Raw genomic sequence first — 21586 nt, forward strand, 5'->3', positions numbered from 1 at the left:
ATACCTTTTTTCGTTTAATTTAATTTATTATGGCTTTTTACAAATGAGAGAATGACAGAAGTCCTAAAAAGATTAATTAATTTAAATTAGATTTTAAATGTCAAACTTTAAAAATTTACAACTTAATCTTTTAATTTTGCAATTGTATTGTGATGAATTTGTAACTTATTTTTTAAATTTTAACCTTATTAAAGAATAATAAAATTATTTTTTTATTAAAATTTAAAATATAAATTATAAATTCATTACAATAAAATTATAAAATTAAAATATTAATTTATAAATTTTTAAAATTTAATATTTAAAATTTAACTTGAATTGATTAATCATTCTCAAACTTTTCTGTCATTCTCCTTTTTTACAAATAAAAGGGCGAGGCAGGTAGTAGTAGTATTTAATCATTGTTCATCTTTTCGAGTTGACACATAAAATTTAACTTAAATTAATTAATTCTTTTTAAACTTTTCTGTCATTCTTTTTTTTTACAAATACAGGGGCGAGGCAGGTGGTAGAAGTATTTAATCATTGTTCATCTTTCTGAATTGGGCTGTTTGCCTTACGCTGCATACTTTTTCTATGAATTTTTATTTTCAGATACAAAGCCAAGTGAAACTTGAAAATTATAGCAGTTTTAATTTTTATATTATATTGTGTGTGTATCTTCATGTATAATGTAAATCTAAACTCTAAATTAAAAATTATAATATATTTTTAATTAAATTTTACCCTTCAACAAAATAATTAATTATTGTCAATTCACGTCATTTTTTTATATTTACTTCTATTTAATAGAGTGTTTTATTTTAAAATAAATATAAAGTGATCTATTTATTAACATCACTTTTGAAAAAAGCACAACAATTATATCTTAAAATGTTAAAAATACCTTACTTATTTTAACATTTAATCGTTCAAAAAATATTATATTTTTTAATGAAAAAAATATAAATTTAAAAAGTAACGCTAATCATACAAATTTAAGCTGAGCTATACTTTTAACCTAGAAATAGTACAAGTTCCTATAAATTTTAATATTGACTAGAATTGAAATTACCCCTATCCATTGTAAATTGCAACGGACATTTAAGATGTCATCCAAGCACGACCGCAAATCAGAAAAACGAGAAGATTTTTTTTTAAAATACAAAAACTGACATCAATTGTAAAATAATGGTGCTAGTGATTGAAATTTTAGAATATATATAATATCGATTGGATTGATTAATTAAATAATAACCACTGGGCCGGAGATATAGAAATACAGAGAGCTCAAAATTTACACTTTCCAATAGAAACATTTTTCTGCGTATAGATTATACAAATAATAGCTTATTAAAGATTTTATTATATATTATATACATATTGACACTATTTTCCATGGAGACTATGAAACCCTGTCCAAACAAATCAGACAAGTTAAAACTCAAATGCAATGCAAAAGAAAATGGTGATAGTCAAGCAAAACATAGCAGTTTGAATCGTCATCTCAGAAAGTTGTTTCCTACGAACTCCTCAGCAAATTGACTACAGTCGCTGACTGGCTCCAAAGAGCAATAATTTAAATTATTACAGCACATGACGCCAGTATTGACTATTGAGTCAATTCACAAAACCTTTTCCCCTTTCATTTGAATAAGGAAATAAATAAAAGGAAAAAATAAAACCTTCGGTTTCTTCATGGATCAGGACTCCGGATCAGCATTATGCCATCCCTTTGCACATGGAGGAATACTCATGAATTCATCAAATTCTTTGACATGAATGTCACAGCACTTCCACTGCAAAATCACATGGAATAAAAAAAAAGAGGAGGGTTTAGTTCTAAAGAACCACAAGCATAATTCAAACGGTAATATAAGCAAAACTGAAATATGCAGTAAATTATCCAATGCCTACCCCTCTCAACCGGTCATGAAAAACAGGAGGACCGGGATGGTAGCTGCATGCAGTCTCATGATTATCCTTTTCCTTGAAAGGTTTACCACATCCTTGATTTTTGCATATCTGGGTTTCATTTATATCAACTATCTTCTTAGGTTGTTTCGGAACAACACTTGCTTTGCTTTCAGAAGAGGCATTAACAGCAGGATTCAAAGGTTTGCTTTGAGAACCTAACAAACAGAACACAGGAAACTGGCTCAAGAAGCTTGACAAGGGAACTACATTTAAGAGGGAAAAAAAAAGTAACTGAATGAAAACGATGCATAAGTGGTAGACAAAGATGCAAAATGAAATAATAAAGGAGTGGTAGGAAGGTATATTACTGCATTTAGCTAATAACAGATAAACAAGTATACCATGATCTGAGCAAAAGAAGCCCTGTCGACACCGGAAACAAGAATCTTTTGATGATACATTGGTAGTTGAAGCTGGCGCTGGAGCTGGAGCAGAGACAGCATTCTTTTTAGGCTCTGTAAATACTTGCTTCTCTGTTGTGTGTTTTCCTGTCTTGCACCTTAACAAAGAAAACTGTGGTCAACAGACGCTAAAAGCATCAAATATATTGAACATAAGTTCCAAGTATGCAAAAAGTTGGGTGAACGGAAATATTTCGGATTCCCAGTATGTTGATGTCAGCATAATAAGCTGTTGCATCACTTGTACAATGAAATTTTATTTACGAAAACCCATCCTCTGCCTGTCTTCAGTGCAGAATATTAGATATATTACTGTTCTGGTTTGGTGGATATAAATTTGAAAGCAAATGTAAAATCAGCCTCAGAGTCCAGGACGTGCCAAAGAGTACAGAGGTTCACATTCAATTGGAAAAACATGAGATAAATTTTCTATGGAATTATAACTTGGCGGACCCCTTCTAACTCCTCTCCATTAATCTTGAAGTTAGAGACTCGTATCAATATTTTCCCCAGTAAGCAATAATTGCTACCAAAAGCGCCCATAATGTATGAATCAGCCTCTAAGAATTTATTTTAATCAGCAAAGGGAGCAGGTATCAGTGGGTCACTGACTTAAAAATAGATGTAAAATTATAAAGTCAATCTAGCCAGGCAAATACAATATATTAGATGTCACATTTGTTGCTTGCGATTTCCATACTCCAAGTACTTGATTTTACAATTTTGATTTCTTAATGTTAGAGACTTAACAATGATCTACATTTAGGTATTCCTTAAAATAAGGTTAACTCTTCCAAAATGATCAGTTCACAGCAAATAAAACTTTCATATTCACAAAAAGAGAGGAAAGAAATGGAAGAAAAATATTACTCACCCTGGAATCGCTAAAAACAAGCTAAAATCATGACTTCTTCTCTTGCAACAACTCCATTCTTTCATACCATCATGAAATATAGGCTAAAAAGTAAAGTTTAAGCAATTGCAAATTTAAATAAGAAATCAATACTGGAAAATACAAATTAAAAAGAACACTGGTGGAGAGTTAAATGAAAATGCATGGACTTACTCCCTGAAGAAGCCAAGATGCCGACCATCAAACCCAAATCCCAAACATGCCAGATGAAGAATGGTCAGCAAATTCAGAAAGGATGCCATGGTATAAATCAACAAAAAGAATAAAACAATGAATGCAGTTAACTTCATTCAGTTCATAAGGAATGAATTACCGATGATATTGAAAAACATAATGTTGTTATGAGAGCTCAGAAAATGAACATGCATAAAAACAAACGCAAGCCAATGTGCACAATGTCTATCAAGAAAGACAACAATAAATGACTTCATGAAATTGTCCAGTTACACTAGGTCAAAAACCTGGACAATCAATAAAGGAATTCATGAAGTTTTGTCCAGTTACATGGGTTCACATACCTGGAAAGAATTAGTTTTTGCAGAACTCAAAAAATAAAAGTAAAATAAAATTTGAGAGAAAAGACAATATTTATGCAGAACAAGAAGTTTAACAGGTACATTCGCATGGTCAGTTTCAGAATATGGTAAATGACATTATTCTATTACATGAGAATTACAACTGATTCAAACAAAATTCACATAAAGCAAACAATCCATCACAAATTCAGCAATAAATACATGACGTAGGCTAAGGTGGGCCAGAGAGACTCTTCGATAGTAACCTTGACAACCTCTAGTCCATATGGGGGCAACACCATGGTTCAGTTTGAGAACTGTACTAAAGAGTTAAGAAAGTTCAACAAAATAAAAAAGAACCATCCATAATAGAAGTCAAACAAACAAATCTTAAATTACACATCATGATCAGATATATCCCCATAGTCATAGAATTATTCACCAGAAGACAAAAATACAGGGTCACCTATAAAAGAAAGTCCTAAATTAGGCTTGTGTGAAAATAAGAAGTACCAGAAAATCATATCACCATCGAATCTCCAAGCGTTCTCACCTATAATATATACTCAGGAGCTCTCCATTATCCTTGGGATTAAGATATAGGTCTAAAATTTTCAAGCTTCACGGGCTCTTATGTTATTTCATGACACCATGGGTTCTTGCTCAAAACACGAAGGGTATTGTTATTTGTGCCCTTTAATTCATAACTGTGTGCAAATTATTCCCATAGCGATTCGGAAAAAAAAAATCTGGAGGATTAACTGAAATACCATAAGCTTCAAAAAGCATAGGCGGAACTTTAATTGAACTATTTCATAGATATTTAATCTCAACGTTATGTGAATAATTATTAGACTGAATCAGGAAGAACACAATTGGGACCAACTTCACAAGATTCATCCATATACCACTACAACAGAGACCAGTGAAACCTTAAATGACCTTAAGAAGCCAGCAAAATTATATCAAGGTTCATGAGTGCTGGATGTATTCCTCATGAAATGATAAAATACCCGGTAGAAAAATAAACCTTACGTTGGCCATAGCTAAAATCCAAATTTACAATCTTAATTTATCTCTGGATCTGTTTCTAGAAAAAGGATGGCTAAATTAGTACACCTCCCAGATTCAGAGCCATAATTTTTTAGTCAGAATTTTTCAAAATCATTGAACTATTCTGCGAAGTGTGAACTACTGTTAGCCCCAAGTACTTTACACTCATAACATAAATATTAATTCTGTTCCCTCTCTCCCTCCGTTCTCTTTAGCAGGATGTTGTTATAAACATGGAGAGAATGCTTACTCGAAGCTCACAAACTTCACATTACAATCTAACGGTGAAAATCCAGCGAAAAGAAGCAAATCACAGTCTGACACAGCAGGCATGTATGCAACCAAATCAAGTTGGTTTCGCATCAGTAATTAGCCCAAGTCAACATTTTTAGATAAACAGCTTCACAAAACAAAACTCATTAGTGATCTAGTTTTAGAGCTGAAAAGCAATAATCTTAAACCCTAAACATCCAACATTAGGACTTCCAACACGCAAGATACTCTTTTCGAGTCATAAAGACAACATAATCCAATCGGTATATCAAGAATCACCCAACCCATCACAGTCAACTATGCATCAAGGTAAAGGTAAGCAAAAAGCAGAGACGGTGAAACATAAGAGGTGGATGGAGATAGAGAGGGAGAGGACGAGTGATTGCGTACAGATTCATGGTATTGACAGGAACCCTCAGGGTTATCGTCCTCAGTGAACATGGTATCGCAGCCAATCCTCTGGCATCGAAGCTTTAAAGGTTGAGGCTCCATTATCTCACTGGACAGGACAGTACGTGAAATCGGCGAGAAGTTTGAAGTCGAAAGCACAGATCAGAAACAAGGGTGATGGGATCCACTGATATAATGATCCTATTACTGATACTCGCCAGGTCTTCAAATAAAAATCCTGAATCCACCAGGCCAGTGTCCCCAGCAATTTCCCCCCTACGGAAAATAAAAAATCGATGATTAAATATACATACAGACGTGCTACTCTCTTCATTTTAAATTATAAAATATTTTTAAAAAAATTATTTTATTTTAAATTATATAATATTTTAACATCAATTTTAATATTATTATTTTTTTATAATTAATTTTTATCTTTTTTTTCAATACATTAAATGATGAATATTTTTAAAAATTTATATTTTTATTTTAAAAAATAAAATTATTAAATTTATTAATATATAAAATTTTATTTAAAAATATTTTATAATTTAAGACGATTATACATGTATCATTATATCCATAGATAGTATAAAGGGAGGCCGGAGGTGTGACTGGTCGGCTCAAAAGAATCTATGTCAATGACTTTTTTTCTTTAAAGAAAAACGAAAGTCAATAACTCAATGTGTATAATTTTACTGCTTGTAAGTAACGAATAATATCCTTTGTTTCATCATACAATTCATTGGTTGAAATCTTTGTTTCATCATACAATTCATCATATAATGAGTTCCACAAGGAAGGCATTGGTTAAAATCTTTGTTTGGCTTGTTCTTTTTTGGTCTTGTGTTTTTATTTTCTTTTGGTTTAGGTTGTACCATAAGTTTAATTGCTTTCTTTTACTTTTTGCTAGTTTGTTTGTATAGGTTGCTTTTATTACTTTCTTGATTAGTGAGTGTAATTTTTTTGATAATCAATAAAATTTACTTTTTTTGGCCAAAAAAAAGTATACAATTCATAAAATTATAATTCAAATTTCATTATATATCTAATTGATGATTTAAGTTTTATTATCCAAAGTACATATTAATATATTTGTTAGTTTTATATACTTACATATTCTTAACAAAATTTCTGGTATTAAAAAAAAAAACACCAGAACTCGAGTTCAAATTCGCTGTCACCGACTCACCGAATCAGAAATCAGAAAGTAGAATCAATGGCTCTACTAAGCTCCTGTTATGGGTGAGGGTAATGCAACTAATCACAACTGATTCTTCTAATATTTTATTGCAATTAAGTTTTGACATTTATTTCTGAAAAGGGCAGCTTATCATCAAAATACTTGAATAACATAATAAATGACAAATAAAGTTAGACCAAACTCATTTGAAATTTTTCAAAGCCAGCCAATTTCATTTATAGTTTTTGCATGACCTATTTTTTTAATAAAGTTACTTGCATAGTAGCATGATTATAGACAGGGTATCAGACTTTATTACATTAATGATCAACATATCATTGTCTAATTCAAACCATTTTTCAGAACTCTGCTAATTAATTTAGATTTTAATTTTGCTGCTCCCAAAGTTCATTGTAATATGACGCCAAAAAAAGAAAAAGCTATTTTGAGTGAGACAAACCCGAAATACTGTCCAATAAAGTAAAAATTAAATTGATGGTAATAATGGACTAAACTTAGAACACATCCAGAGTGAGTTTTCTTTTCTTCTGCTTTTTTTTTGGGGGGGGGGGGTGGGGCGGGCAACAATCCGGAGTGAATTTTCTAAGACTCAGTCAATCATGTAATACGAAGCCAAGCCATTACATGGAAGAAAATAGCTAACGAGCGTACGTGAATGAAATGAACAAAACAAGAAAATAGCCTATAATTTCTTTTCTTATATACACTATCCAAAGAATACAAAAAAAATTCTATGCTCATTCACATAAGATTTTCCAGTGAGATTGATTAGCAGTGAATGTGTAGACTTTTTCATCTGAACTCTGAATTGGATAGGGACTTGGGTGAGTCACAACGTTCCTTTCACTTCAATCATGGAAGCTTTCTCCTGTTAGAACAAGAGATAGAGAGAGTGGTTATATAACACCCATCTTTAAGTAGTTGTACAAGCAAAGCATCCTTGGTTGTTCCACTGTTGCTGTAGGCATGGCCCCAAGGATGCCTAGGTTCATAAATCATAGCAAATGAAGCTGGGACAACACATGTCAATGACAAATTAGAAGACATGTACATGCTGCACAAGCTAATTCTATAAATTTAATAAATCTATGTCCAAAAAAATGGGAAAACATGTAATAAATCAGATTAGAAAGAGAGAGGAGCATAAATTTCAAGTAATTGCAGAACTAGCAGCTTTCAACAAACATCTTCACGGATATAGAACACAGCAAGAACCAAGAAGTCAGTGAAATGTATGCCCTGGGATCATCCCTTCTCCTATGCTATCCTTTCCTAACTCTCCTTTCCAGGCCATGGGCATCTTATGTAACCCAAGGAAAGGAAAAAAAAAAACATAGCAGGATCTAATCAAGGATTGAACATTTAATCTTTAAAATGAATTAAAATTAAAAAGAGCAAAAAGGTCACGCCTCTTAAGTTATGGCACATTGGATCCGTGCAGAAAGAAGGGGAAAGAAAAAAAGTCATGGTATGTGAAGTCTAGAAAAAAACTAAAATTCACTGGCTACCTGCCAATTCACGAGTGAAAGTAATTATCTGCTCATATACATGTCAAGGACATATTACCTCACTCTGTGCACTTGTTCGTGCATTACTCTCTGGGGGGAACCAGTGCATTAGTACACCCAGATTCATGACAGCAGGTATCAATTTGAACAATAGAGGGGTTGTAACCTGGAAATCAGTAGTTATCAGGTTAATATTTCAAATTTCCAATAAAGTAAAACATTATGAAAAAACCAGGTGTCTTGTAGTTGAAGGGCAATGAAACTTACCAGACTAAGAGCTGTCGTCCCAAGCAGTAGAAGATACATTTTCCCCTATGGAGAAAGGTGCAATTAATTAGCAAAAGTAAATATGAAAATGCTTCTGAATGACAGCATGAAGAATGGAAAAGGCAACGCATCCAATAACGACAGAAGCATGATTTACGCAAGATATTATAAGTAACGGCAAATGTCTTTCATGCTCACAAGAACACATATATATTCCTAAATGAACCAGCTTATCTCAGAGCACTGACACTTGCCCATCTAGTCATCTACTAAGTTATACCATCAATCAACTCACTAGTTGCGCACTCTCTTCTGTGGGATGACCACAATCACAACATTTCTAAATTGGCCATCCTTCACAGACTCAGATTACACTCTTTCATAGCTTGCAGCCAAGTAAGAATGACTGCTCATGTTCCTACAGATGTTTCATACCTAATTGATCTCTACTGACTATGGGCAACACTCATCACTCGTCAGAACAGGTTGACGGGGCAGTTCCCATCAATCTTAATTGACTTATTGGAAACATATATATTAATTAACGTATATCTTGCATGTTGCGATGTGTAACACTGCAGAAACAAAGCATGCACTGAAGATTAACAACAATTTCCATCGATAGAAGTGTCAGGAGCTAAGCAGCATGAGAGTCTGTATGTAAAACAGTAAGACTAGATGAGAGAAGAACCTCAACGAGATGAAGATTTGAAGCACGGCTGAGGAGAACAAAAGCAAACTCTCCGATCTGAGCAAGTGAAATCCCAACCTAAATTGTCATGAAAACAGCCATTCAATAATGAAAATATGTTAGTGAACAAACTATCTTCCAAAAAGTTGTAACTTACCAGAAATGATGTCCGAACACTATAACCAAAGGCTTTAGTAACAACAGCAGCAACAGCAGTCTTAACAACTATAACAAGGATAACAGATGCCAGCAAGATATCTACATGGTTCCATAGGAAATGTACATGGATAAGCATTCCAATACTTGAGAGGAAGAGAGCTGCAAACAGGTTACGAATTGGTTCCACCTACAATAAATTTATGCATTTTGTCAGATGTAACCTTTTTATAACACAACCAAAGCATTCCTTAAAATAAAGTCAGCAAATCAACCAAAGTGTACCTGGTCCAAGGTATGCTGTGCAAAGTCTGTTGTAGAAATCATGACACCAGCGACAAATGAACCCAGCTCAAGGCTAAGGCCAAGCTTGTCACTGCACTGAAAGACATTTCAAAACATAAAAATGATATTTGACTCCTTCAAGATTTCAGAAGTTTCCGTCACAAAAATAATATGATGCTGCAGTTATTTGCTTGCTCAAAATGGAGACATCAGTTGACCTCAACTTATCAGCCTTTTCATACTTCAGTAGTTATCGAGGCTCACCTACATGTTTACCTTTAATGTTTTCTAAAAACTTGTGATAGAAATGGTAAACAAACATCGGCTAATACATGAAGCGGAATGATATTTTTTTCTTCTTCATTATAAAAGATTAAAGTGCAGAAAGATGAGCAGTCAATGCCACTAACTAACTTGGCCAAAAAAAAAAAAAAATACTGATTAGGGTGGATTTATCTCACCCATGCTGATAGTAAGCAGAACGCCACAGCAGCTAGCTGATAAAGTTCATTTGTCTGGAGTACAAGAAAAGAAAATTCAAATCAATATAAAGCTCATTGTTCTCAGATGAATGTGCTTGTGTGTGCAAGCGCGTAAGCACTTTTGAGAATCACCTGAGACGACAGCTGCATCATCAATTTTAGAAAGAAGGGAACAAACGACCAGCACAATATAGATATTACTGTGAGATACAGAGACAATACCAGCAACCTGAAATTGGAAACAGTTAGATCAGATGCTACCTCAATGACTAGTGTCTACTTGGATTCAGCATACACCAAAATGAAAAACTTGTGAAAGCGATACAGTAACATCGTAAGTTTCAGTTGCCTTGCACCAACAGTACAAGAGGTTAATTATGTTGAGGTATAAAAGAGAAAGAAACTTTGGGAATGAAAAGATAAAACAAGAGGAAATATAAGTGCACATCACAAACTTACAACTTTCCCATTGAAATTATTCCTTGTAAAAGGCCACTGGTGCCACCCAGAACTGGGAGCAAAGCAAAGAGTAAACCCACAGCACAATCCTAATACAAAAGGCAAAGGAATGAATGATATGCAAGATAAATATACCATTTGACCAATCACAACAAGGAAAATACCTGAAAAATAAGAGTTCCAATTGTCACTTGACCATGAAGAGAATTATTTATATTCCGCTCCACCAAAAATTTCACTACCTGGTAAAAGATAGAAGACAAGGAAAACTTTTGCTTAGAATCTAATAAGCCCCAATGACAATAAATAAGATGTTATTTGCAGTTTTAGGGAAAATGTATGGTAGTATATTTTTATTACCACAGCTGTTGATGACATGGACAGAAAGGAACCAACAAATACACCTTCCGACAACTTGGCTCCAAATAACTGCAGGTCATGAGGAAAGAAATCTTTGCTTTCCATTTATAAACAATCATAGCTAGTAGTTTCTATCAAAATCTATATTACAATGTAACCACTGCCATACCATGGTAAGAATGCCGCACAAGAACATAAATGTCACAATTTGAAGCAGTCCACCCAGAACAGCAACAGGCCCCACAGCTTTTAACTGCATGGATAAAAATCTCAGAATAGCTTTATGCAAAAGAAGCTTTTGCAGGATAAAGATAGCAAACCTTTGACAAAGAGAACTCCAGCCCCAGAGCAAACAGAAGAAAAACAACCCCAAACTGGGCAACAGTTTCAACCTGTTGACAGATATGATTGGTAGATAACATATGTATCAGAATAACCATACAACCAATCCAGGCGGTGCACTTTCTTTCAAAATATTAAGAGTTACATCAAAATACACAAGAGTTGATTATTGCTATCAATAAAATATCACTGCATTATATCTCCAAATACTGAAATGGATCTAAACTACATGGGCAAGTTCCCCACATATGGCTCAGGAATTGCATACTAATTCTATGAATGGAATCCATATTTCAAACTGAGGAGCAAGTCTTATGACTATCAAGAACCGTTATACTATGCTATGATACATATTCGTAGGTCTGATTAATGTGTTATTAGCAGAATAAATTTATTAGATCAGCTTATCTTCATCTTCTTGTTTCACTTTGTTTATCATAAATTTTTGTTTTGTAATCTTTATGGTCCATAGTCAAGGTCTCAATTTGCACTTTAAGTTAACACCTTGGGGTCATAGTTTGAGGTCATAGTCTTTATTAAAGACTAAGGCGGGGGTGAAGAATCATTCAATAGCAGTGGAAGCATAAGATGACCATAATTACAAGTTGCAATAAACAAATCAAAATTAAGAAATTTCACAAGAAACTTCAAAGATATTGACTAATGACAATTGATAAAACATTCCCCTAAAAATGGCAATCAGAATATCCAACAGAAATTGTGAACCACAAATTTTGAAAACAGGAGAGACGAGGTTAGGCATATCAAAGAAATAATCACAGCTAAATTACTTCTGCTAAAAACGATCTCAAGCGGTCAAGCGGTGATTTTAATGACATACCTGTACCATTTCACTAATAAAATTCAACCCCCCAGGTCCAATAAGGGAGCCAGCGAGGAGATAGCCCACAATAACCTACAATATGGGCAAAATATTAGAAGACTGAACTCAGCATTACCATTTTAGGAATCACATTTTTCTGTAACAATCAAATAAATCACTTAAATATACCATTAGACAATGTTGGTAGAGCAATCAACTAAAAAATATAAAAAATAAAACAAAAGCCCCAGATACAACAACCAGTCACAGGAACAAAATACACACCGGTTGGCCCAGACAGGAAAAGAGAATTCCACCAATGGCTGCAGAAACTATCACAACCACCAAATCTGATATTAGCCTGCATGAATTTGAATCAATACGATAACAGATTGATCTCAGGGTGGAAAAACAGCAGTATAATCAAGAACTATGAAAATAAAGGGGCACTAGCAAGTAATGTTTACCATTCAGTTAAAAGTAACATAATTGGCAAAGAGAAAATCCAAAGACAAAAGCCCTTCATTTTAAGGAATTTAACATAACTCCAAAGCATTTTATAAAACCTCCAGCAAGCAAATACAGAAAATGCAGGACCCATTTCATTTTCCAGGACAAAAACAGATAATAGGACAAAAGGGGGGCCCAGAAGTTAGCATTTTGCCTGAGTTATATCTGATTTTTTAGAACATTCTATTATACTGAAACGAGTCTAATCAGGCAGATAAAACAAATTATCGAAAATAAATTACAAGAAAAGAAGTCATAATAAATGTCAACCTTAAATCCAACTGAAGTATTGGATATTTGGATTTCTTGTTTGACATCACAAAAACATTGTCCTGCCATGCAGTAGGATAAACAAATAAATGAGTTGGATGAAAACCAATATTTTAAAAGCATAATGTACAACCAACCAAGGCTTTGCATCACAAGTTGAAACACCTTTCTGTCAATCAAGGTTGTTGAATCATCAGAATCTTCATTCTCCAGGGAGAACACATCTTGAAATTGAAATGATCTGGTACCACTGATAAAGGGGGGGGAATTCAATATAAAAGACAAAAGGCCTTCTGATAATTAAAATAAATAAATAAATCTAATCACCCATTATAGGTGGTTAGTTTATCATTAACATGTCATACTTTCCCTCCTGAGTATCATTTCTCTTGCCTTTATCATGAGTAATTTTAGCTACAGTCTCCAGTACAGCCTGAAAAATATGACCAAAATGTCTATAACTCACATTTACATAAACAATAACATAGCTCGACTATCAGAGATAGTGTCGTCCCTCCTAACATTTATTTTTGCAAGTTTTTTGTGGGGGTTTATAATTAAATGAACTGGCATAATGAAAGCATTTTTCTGCATAATAAAATACATTTTTCTTCTAAAATCTATAACAGCAAGAATTTACAGCACAAAAGATTTGTGCAAACTGTGCACACAAAAAACAGGGTACCTGTTGATCAGCTACAGAACTGTTGAAGCTATTCTTATCAGAACCTAGTAAAGATGGAAGAGAATAATTAAAATCCATTCACAATGCTTTAAACAAACCTATGAGCTACATGAATACATGATTTATGTTATGCACAGTGAACCATCAACCGTGAAAATTAGATGAGTCAGGAATGAGAAATAAACTTAAACATAGTATATAGAGGGCAATGTTATCAAATCATTTATTACCAAAACATAAGGTAATGCTACAATTCACCACCTAACAAATACCCACTGGTACAAGCATAAAACAAGTAATTTTGAGGAAGTAAAATTGACAATCCAGCACAACCCCTGTAAGTTTTCATGACATTTAGCAATGAGAGATGTTCATTTAACCACACATCCTGCCACACTTAGCTTAGAAGAGAAAAATAAGAAAATTAAAAAAAATCCAAAAAGCAGCTTTCACTAACATCCCAACCATGTCAATCGTCCAAGAACATGTAGCAAATCTAGATGCTATGGTCAAGTGTGGAACTACCTAAACCATGCTACTCAGGAGGCACTTACATGCACCATATCAAATTCCACCTGTGGGAACACCCTCTTCTAATAAGGCAAATATTTTCCAAGTTGAAATGCATAGTTACTTCCGCTAGCTGATTAGTTGAGTACTTTAAAGATAGACAAAGTTGCCCTTTCTATGCCAACAAAATTTTATTCGACACAACCGAATAAACCACACCCTACATTAGGAAATTTCACCCTGGCACTCTGATTTTCCATTAAGAGCAAAGAGATCATGCATACAATTATTTTTTACATGATTTAATAAAAAAAAGTTGCAGAAAATTCAACTACTTTTGTGCTCTATTCTCCTGAACAAAGCAGGCAATAGAAAAACAAAAAGCAGCTCGCAAAAAAAGTAAAAGGGAGAAACAAGAAGCCAAAAAATGAAATAGCTCCAGGACCAACTCATCTAAGATCGTTCAAAATTAAATAAAACAAAATAGCAACGTTAGAAGAGTAAATAAAAACCTTCAGGCTGTTCATTCTCGGAAAATTCTTTCTCAAGGACACGATCGAACATTTTAGCCAAGCTAGCATCACCAGGATCCGATGAAGACGAGTTCGGCATACTCCCGTAGAACCTTTCTCGTACTTCCTTCTCCGATCTGGCGGGAGCACAAACCCTTGCGCAAATCGCGATGGACAAAACACAGCACCAGAATCCCAACATCCCCCATTTCTTGGGGACTACAACTGCCATCAAGTTCAATGCAAGTATGGGTTTTGTTTTTCAGAAAATGCAATTCAAATCAACTGAATCGTTGAAAAGCTAAGACTAGAAATCAACAGAGAGGGATTCAGAAAAGGAAACACTTGAAGCGAAGATTCGATCTTTGAAGCTTCAAGGAGTATTATTTCGGAAGGTCGTTACGCGATTTGCAGTTTTGATTACTTAAGGGCGGGATGTGATACAGCAGAGAATGATCTCGGGAGAAAGGGAAAACATCAAAACAATTAGGGCGAAATTACAAAAAGGTTTCGGGCCCGGGAGGTACAATCAGAGGAAGCTTGGGGACTTTTTGGTACTTTCAAGTTCTGTAGTTTTCCATTTCCACCGGACGTGTGACTTGAAGAGGAAGGAAAGTGAACCTTTTTTAGTATTATGGTGGTTGGTCTAGTTACTCCTTCTGAATAATTTTTATTTCATGGCATTGGCTTAATTTGTTAACATTTTATACATATTTTGGATTGGATTGGATGTTTAAGTACAACATTTGGAAAAACTTTATTATTTAATTGGAATGTGATGGAGTTGTCTTCCTTGTGACTGGTTGGTGTGGAAAATTAGATTAGATAAATAAAATAGAATGATTCACTGTAAGCCAAAGTTCTGTAAGAATCCTGTTTGCTTCACGTAGGTGCGTGTCACTGACATCAAGACAATTCATTTGTCTCGTGCTTTCAACTTTCCTTCGGATGTTGTTTTCTTTCACATGTACCAAAGATGCCCGCATTAGAGGTGATTGTGCCATGTTCATTGGCATGCATGAGGCATCCCAAAAGTTATTTATTTGCCAAATATTTATGTATTTTTAGTATATAATATATAATACTTACATAAAAATCGAATTCATTTAGTTTGCATGCATCTCGAAGTTACAGTGAAATGATTTTTGATATATTGCAGCCCATTGATAAAGTAATAAATTAATCAAAGACATAAAGTCACAACGCTTTTAATAAATCATAAATAATCTAACCCTTCAAAACACAACTAGACCTTAACTCTTGCACTAGCATGAGGAGCAATAAATGAGTTGTAAAAATTAAGTTTGAAGAAAGTTAAAATTGAATTTTTTTTAGATATTATTTTATAATTCACAGCTTACACAAAATCAAAGTATTAAAAATTAAGTCGATCATTGAATCAATCAAGACACTAGCTTACGAGTTAGTAGTCTCACTTCTTTTTCATCGTTCATTTGCTCATAGTTCTCTAAAAAACATGTGACCTCAGTCTCCATCTTTCTCCCATTCTCTTCCACTATTACATAATATCCAAATCATGCAAATTAATCCGCCTACCATCCGCAACAAAACCTTAAGGCTCCGTTTGGTTGGGGGGGAGGGGAGGGGAGGGGAAATTTTTAAAATTTCCCCTCCCCTCCCCTCCCCTCCCCTCCCTCCCCTCTCCTCGAACCAAACAGACCCTAACAGCTTCTCCAAGTTAAACGAGTTCTTGGATAGAAACTCAACGGCGATAGCAAGCAATCAGACAAAGACACAGAGATGAGCAGCAGCGTGCGCGGAGACAAGCAACAGCGAGCACAGTAACAGCAAAATGAAAAGGGAGAGGTCTAGTAAGAGGCATAAAACATCAACAAGGCAAATAAAAATATAACCCGGCCAACCCGGCAAGTTATACTCGGGTTGCCCTTGAGTTAGTTGGTTAGACTGAATTAACAATACACTGATTTATTTTATGAATTAGATTGGTTAGTTAGCCAATTCACCATTTCACTGATTGAACTAGTTAATTTAGTTTGATTTTTCATTCAATGCACCAAATTAAATAGACTTGGGGTTTGTTATGATTTTTTTTTCGTTTACCTGTAATGATTGATTTTAAGTTATAACATTTACCAATAGCAATGCTAGATAGATGCAACAATGTAGCGGTTTCTCTTGATTTCTAGAGCATAGAATAAAGTTGCAGATTGGATTGTAGTAAAAGCTTCAAGGTAATGTTGGATTGATAGATTTAAATTTGAGTTTTAGATTTAAAATCTTGCATTTCAAAATTAATATTTAAAATTATGTATTTAAAATTTTTTATTTAGCTTGTTTTAAAAAATTCAAATCAACAGGATAGATGAACTCAAATTCAAAACAAAAAAATTAAAAATAATGATTTTATTTTTATTTTTTAATCAACATAAAATAAGAAAAGATACAAAAATTATAAAATAATTAAAATTTCAAATGGTTAGAATATAAAAAAATTTAAATTATAAAAAATTATAATATAAAATGAATTTAAATTTAAACAAAATCTAAATTAGTTTAAATCTAAATTTATAATTTTATATATATTTAAATAAAAAATTTAGTCCAAATTTAAATTCTTTTTAATCCAAACATGTTACGAAAAAAATGTGTCCTCGGAATTGAGTGCTAATACTCCCACGGCCATTCAGCGAAGTCAAGCGTTGCTGTCACTCCTTGGGACGGAATTGGTTGATCGATGTTGCTTTTGGTTTCTTTTGTTTGTTTCCGACCTTTTCTAATTTCTAGGTGCGCTTGTTTCCGTTCTAAGGGAAGTCTTTTCTGGCTTAAAAGAAATAAATAAATCAGATGCTGAAAAATTCTTAAAAATAAATTACAAATAGAAATTTAAATAGTTAAAAATTTAGAGTTTTAATTATAAAAAATATTCAAATGTTAAATATAACTCTCAATTTGTAAATAAACTTTTACTATATAATTATTTAAATTAATGTTTATAATTCTTTTTAAAAAATTGTTAGAGTTCATTTTTTACCAATTTAAATTGTTAAAAAATATTCCCTCTTATTGTTAACTTGAACAAAAATTGGAAGGAAACTTTGAAAATTCAATGCTCACCAACCTATCATTGACTCACAAATCACAACCTACCCACAGAAAAAGGATGTTGTGACGTGTCACGCTGAGCGTTCATCCTCTCCGATATCTCATCTTCATGGAGCGTGTGCTTTCCACAGGTCCAGCAACACTCACAATCCAATCTCGCTCTTTTATCTCCCATCCACGCCGCAAGTGTTCAGAGAGAGAGAGAGAGAGAGAGAGAGACCCCAATGGAGTCGGTTCTAAGCCCAGTTGGTTCAGGCTTCTTCTGCCACACCACAGCTTCATCCAAGAGAGGAATTGCGGCTGCCCTTTCCAATTCTTGCTCATTTGCTGGCGTTCATGGTGGCACACCTAAACGCATCGTTTTGGTGAAAGCCGAAGTTGTAGGAATCAACCCAGATATCAGGAAGAGCGAAGAGAAAGTGGTGGATTCTGTGGTCGTCACTGAGCTCGCCAAGCCCCTCACTGCTTATTGCAGGTCCACTTTTCTTCCTTTCTTTTGATTTCTTTTTTTTTCTTTTTTGGTGAATTTCAAGCCATCAGTGGATATATTTCCCCACTTTTTTGTTCGTTGGAGAATCATCAGGATTTCATGACATAGATGATCATTTTTTTTTTATTATATGGTTGGGAAACATGTGGAGAATTTTTTTTATGGGAATTGAGGAACTTTACTAGAATTTTTTGAAAAGGAAAAAAAATTGAATCCCTATGCAATCAGAGTGAAAAAAGAACTTTGCGGAATCTATAACCTAGTTGGAGAAGTTCATAGCCACAGTTCAAATTGTAGAGTGTTTGACAGTAGCTGAAGTGTTTATCAAGCTGCATGAATATCAGTACCTGTATCAGCTCATTTCATATTTTCATTTATGCTTCAGTACTCGGAATATTCTTTATGGAATCAGATTTTGACTGACTATTCTATGAAAGTTATTGTAAATAAAACATAACATGATATAGAGCTGATTCTACAGTTTGTCCTAAATTCAGTCTCCACAAGCTGCAGGCCCAGCTGATTTCTTCTATCATGATATATCTTTGTATATGGCAATTACATGGTCCTGGTGATTAGATTAGGATCTGCTTGATCGGTCATGAACATTCTCCATCATATTCTCAGCATTTGCAAAGTACCATGGCTTAAAATTTAGGTGTCCAGGTCAGGGAGGGCATAAATTATATAAAATGAGCTCGTATATGTATATAAATGAGCTTTGGTTTAGTTGGTTCAAAATTATAGGGGCAGTGGGGGTGAAAATTTCAAAATTTATGTAAATTTTTTCAAGTCGAGTAGGGGCATTTGCCTACCCTCAACTCCATCATGTTCCTTGAGAAAAATCGCATTTGTCATAGTTTATCTGCTGAAGCAAACCACACTTTGATACAGTGTAATGCAAGTATATTGTTGGACACATATTCTGGCAAAATGAAGTGCTCCCTCCCTCCCAAAATGTAAGACATTTTTTGAGAGATTGAATATTAAAAATGTAAGACATTTTTAGTATTTTAAGATGTAATCATTATGTTTTTTTCAAAAGTGCCCCTATAAATAAACCACTTTGTATTTATTTTAGAGTAAAACACTCTATTAAATAAAATAAATATAAAAAGATGGTGTTAGTTTGAAGAGAAATGACTAATTTATTAGAAGATGGGATTTAGTTAAAAATATCTTACATTGTTTAGCAAATGAAATATGCTTTTCATTATGGATAGCCAACATTGATCTAAGTAAAGTCACTCACATTGTGTTTGATCTTTGATCTCTGGATAGTAAGACTAGGTATGAATGTATGATTGGCTTGTCAAACAGTTATAGAAACCAAGTAACAATAGCTTACAGATCCCTATAACTTTGTGCATGCTATTATTATTAAGCTATGCTATAGTGTCCACCAGTTCGTCTATGATTAACTTTCTTTGTGGTAACTTTGTGCCTGTATTGTAGTCTTTTTTTCCTAAATAAAATGGTAGAGAATATTATCTGAGACGTTAGATAGAAAACAATTGACGTGGCAGGTTTATGAGAGACATGCCATTCTGAAACCTCAAGGCTTCTATTCAATGAAGGAACCCATCCCCTTCCCCATATAGCTTACACTATAATTATATTGCAATATGTGTGCTTCTACTTTCTCTTCATTCCCATAACTTAAATTTGTGCAGCTGTATCACGTGTCGGATAGTTTGTGATATTTAAGGAGACAAGAAATGAAATAAATTTGAACTTTGGAAAGGTAGACAGTTGTGCAACGGTGCTTGATAGGGATCTAGTGTATGTGATAAGAAACTAACTTGATTTTGCCGTAGTCGAGCTAGTCAGCTGGGTTTTCATCTTTATACTCTTCTAGAGATATGCACGCCTTTGGTGGGACAGCACACATTGAATTAGGGTGGGGGGGTGGTTCTAACCTAATTAGTAATCCTTACTAGGCCTATCCACTACAAGTTTTAGTAAGGTTAATGACCCTTGACCCATTGACCCACATTTTAGCCGCTAATCAGATATTGATTGTGTGTTTAGCCCATCAACTATATGATCACATAACATGACTGGGCTTTAATATTTCAGGACCACTAGTAAACCCGTTTAGCGAATCAATAAAATAATTAATGTGGGCTGACACCAAAATTTCCAACACTTCTGCCATAAGCGTAAAAGAGTATACTATTATAGACATTGATTCTCTTAAAGCAACTTATATTTGAATTTGAGTTCTTTTAGAGTTAGAAGATTTGTAGAGAACCTTAGAAAGATAAAAAGAAAAGAAAGTGCATTCCATAAAAAGATAAACATTTTAGCTTCAGAGGATCCAAATGGCTTTATTATATGGTTCAAGTTTGGAGGATCATGATGATTGTGGGTGTTTTTGGTGCAGATGTTGGAGATCTGGGACGTTCCCTCTGTGTGATGGAAGCCATGTAAAGCACAACAAAGCCACAGGGGATAATGTTGGGCCTCTTCTGCTGAAGAAGTGAAACTGTTCTGATCTCTTTGTGTAGGCTTGTTTTGCTATCTTAAGAGAAATTAGTAAGGCAGAATAGTTTGTTTGTGAGTTCAATGCTGGGAATAGAATGAGCATGATGTGATGAGATTCCTCTTTCTCGTGAGCCAGTTTGAGTTGCATCGGTCAAACTGGCAATTTGCCAAAGTGCAGCAATGGGTCTGGGATTAGAATATCCATTACTTCTGGTATCAATTAATATCATGATCATCAACTTCTTTATTGATATCAAATATAACATTTGTAACAAGTTGTACTATCCCATGATAAATAAGTGACTTTTTGTATTAAGTTTTATGTTATAGAGTATAGGAAAATAATTTAGCTAGTTAAAAATGATTTCTTAAAAAAAAAATGATATGTACTTTTCATCTTGATGTGGAAGGTCAGATGTTGATCCTTTGTAGGCTGATCCATTCGTTCTTTTCCTAATAATCAAACTCGCTTCTTTTAAATGATTCAGATCCAATATTTTTTTATTACTTATGTTATTGAAACTTATTACAAGGTTTTTTTTTTTTTTTTGGGTAATGAAATTTTTGCCTCAATTGAATTTATACTTGTCTAAACGTTTAGCGCGTAAAATCACGAGAAATGGCGGTGAATGACTTGTGCCATGCTGCATCCAGTATTGCTGTTTGATTGTTCCAGGCGTTGAAATATAGTTTCATTTACTTAATTTATTATCTGTTTATTATGACTTTTGAACGGATATTCTTTTGCCGTGATATGAAAGTCGGCATGGCGGCGGCTGAAGGACGGGGCAGCTGGCAGGAGGAAGGAAGGATATGAGAGGGGAAAAATTTAGATGAAATTATTAAATTTAAATAATCAAATTTAATTTAAGGATCCAAATTTATAGTGTATCCTTTTTCACGAAGGAGGATATCCAACTCCAATTTGAATGGGAGTATTTTTGTCATCTTACTTATATT

At 33.9% G+C, this 21586-nt stretch overlaps 3 protein-coding genes across 5 annotated transcripts; 1 reads left to right on the plus strand and 2 right to left on the minus strand.

Annotated features, from left to right (window-relative positions):
- Positions 1-1445: 1445 nt before the first annotated feature.
- On the minus strand, positions 1446-5776 carry LOC129293315 (cysteine and histidine-rich domain-containing protein RAR1). Of its 2 annotated transcripts, none has more exons than XM_054931214.1 (5): positions 5502-5776; positions 3232-3314; positions 2298-2455; positions 1897-2111; positions 1446-1778 (listed from the first exon to the last, which is right to left on the minus strand). In XM_054931214.1, the coding sequence occupies exons 1-5, from the start codon at positions 5601-5603 to the stop codon at positions 1683-1685; spliced, it is 654 nt and encodes a 217-aa protein (XP_054787189.1). In that variant the 5' UTR covers positions 5604-5776; the 3' UTR covers positions 1446-1682. The 2 variants fall into 2 exon arrangements, with proteins under 2 accessions (XP_054787189.1, XP_054787190.1); XM_054931215.1 differs by lacking the exon at positions 5502-5776 and adding an exon at positions 3424-5491.
- Positions 5777-7279: 1503 nt separating this feature from the next.
- Positions 7280-15102, minus strand: LOC129293402 (K(+) efflux antiporter 5). 2 transcript variants are annotated; one of them, XM_054931343.1, is made up of 21 exons: positions 14911-15102; positions 14566-14790; positions 13544-13587; positions 13224-13291; positions 13024-13108; positions 12859-12920; positions 12364-12439; positions 12097-12171; positions 11234-11305; positions 11083-11166; positions 10914-10982; positions 10718-10795; positions 10554-10642; positions 10227-10323; positions 10074-10127; positions 9613-9708; positions 9329-9517; positions 9172-9249; positions 8481-8525; positions 8272-8379; positions 7280-7573 (listed from the first exon to the last, which is right to left on the minus strand). In XM_054931343.1, exons 2-21 carry the CDS (start codon positions 14765-14767, stop codon positions 7535-7537), a joined length of 1710 nt encoding a protein of 569 aa, XP_054787318.1. In that variant the 5' UTR covers positions 14768-14790; positions 14911-15102; the 3' UTR covers positions 7280-7534. The 2 variants fall into 2 exon arrangements, with proteins under 2 accessions (XP_054787318.1, XP_054787317.1); XM_054931342.1 differs by having other exon boundaries at positions 14566-15102.
- Positions 15103-17773: 2671 nt separating this feature from the next.
- On the plus strand, positions 17774-20942 carry LOC129292623 (CDGSH iron-sulfur domain-containing protein NEET). Its single transcript, XM_054930204.1, has 2 exons — positions 17774-18124; positions 20526-20942. The coding sequence occupies exons 1-2, from the start codon at positions 17874-17876 to the stop codon at positions 20623-20625; spliced, it is 351 nt and encodes a 116-aa protein (XP_054786179.1). The 5' UTR covers positions 17774-17873; the 3' UTR covers positions 20626-20942.
- The last annotated feature ends 644 nt before the right edge of the window (positions 20943-21586 follow it).

This window comes from Prosopis cineraria, unplaced genomic scaffold, assembly GCF_029017545.1.
Source record: "Prosopis cineraria cultivar Desert tree isolate PC_DT_omini unplaced genomic scaffold, ASM2901754v1 PC14, whole genome shotgun sequence".
NCBI lineage: Eukaryota > Viridiplantae > Streptophyta > Magnoliopsida > Fabales > Fabaceae > Prosopis > Prosopis cineraria.

Excerpts from the sequence above, each read along its gene's own strand:
- LOC129293315 (XM_054931214.1), bottom strand. The coding sequence starts at position 5,603 with ATGGAGCCTCAACCTTTAAAGCTTCGATGCCAGAGGATTGGCTGCGAT. Across the intron at positions 3,315-5,501 it reads CCTGTCAATACCATGAATCT|CCTATATTTCATGATGGTAT; the intron begins GTACGCAATCAC and ends TTTACTTTTTAG. Across the intron at positions 2,112-2,297 it reads CTTCTTTTGCTCAGATCATG|GTTCTCAAAGCAAACCTTTG; the intron begins GTATACTTGTTT and ends TCTGTTTGTTAG.
- LOC129293402 (XM_054931342.1), bottom strand. The coding sequence starts at position 14,797 with ATGGCAGTTGTAGTCCCCAAGAAATGGGGGATGTTGGGATTCTGGTGC. Across the intron at positions 10,128-10,226 it reads TGATGCAGCTGTCGTCTCAG|ACAAATGAACTTTATCAGCT; the intron begins GTGATTCTCAAA and ends CTTGTACTCCAG. Across the intron at positions 9,709-10,073 it reads TCTGCTTACTATCAGCATGG|TGCAGTGACAAGCTTGGCCT; the intron begins GTGAGATAAATC and ends AATGTCTTTCAG.
- LOC129292623 (XM_054930204.1), top strand. The coding sequence starts at position 17,874 with ATGGAGTCGGTTCTAAGCCCAGTTGGTTCAGGCTTCTTCTGCCACACC. Across the intron at positions 18,125-20,525 it reads CCCCTCACTGCTTATTGCAG|ATGTTGGAGATCTGGGACGT; the intron begins GTCCACTTTTCT and ends TTTTTGGTGCAG.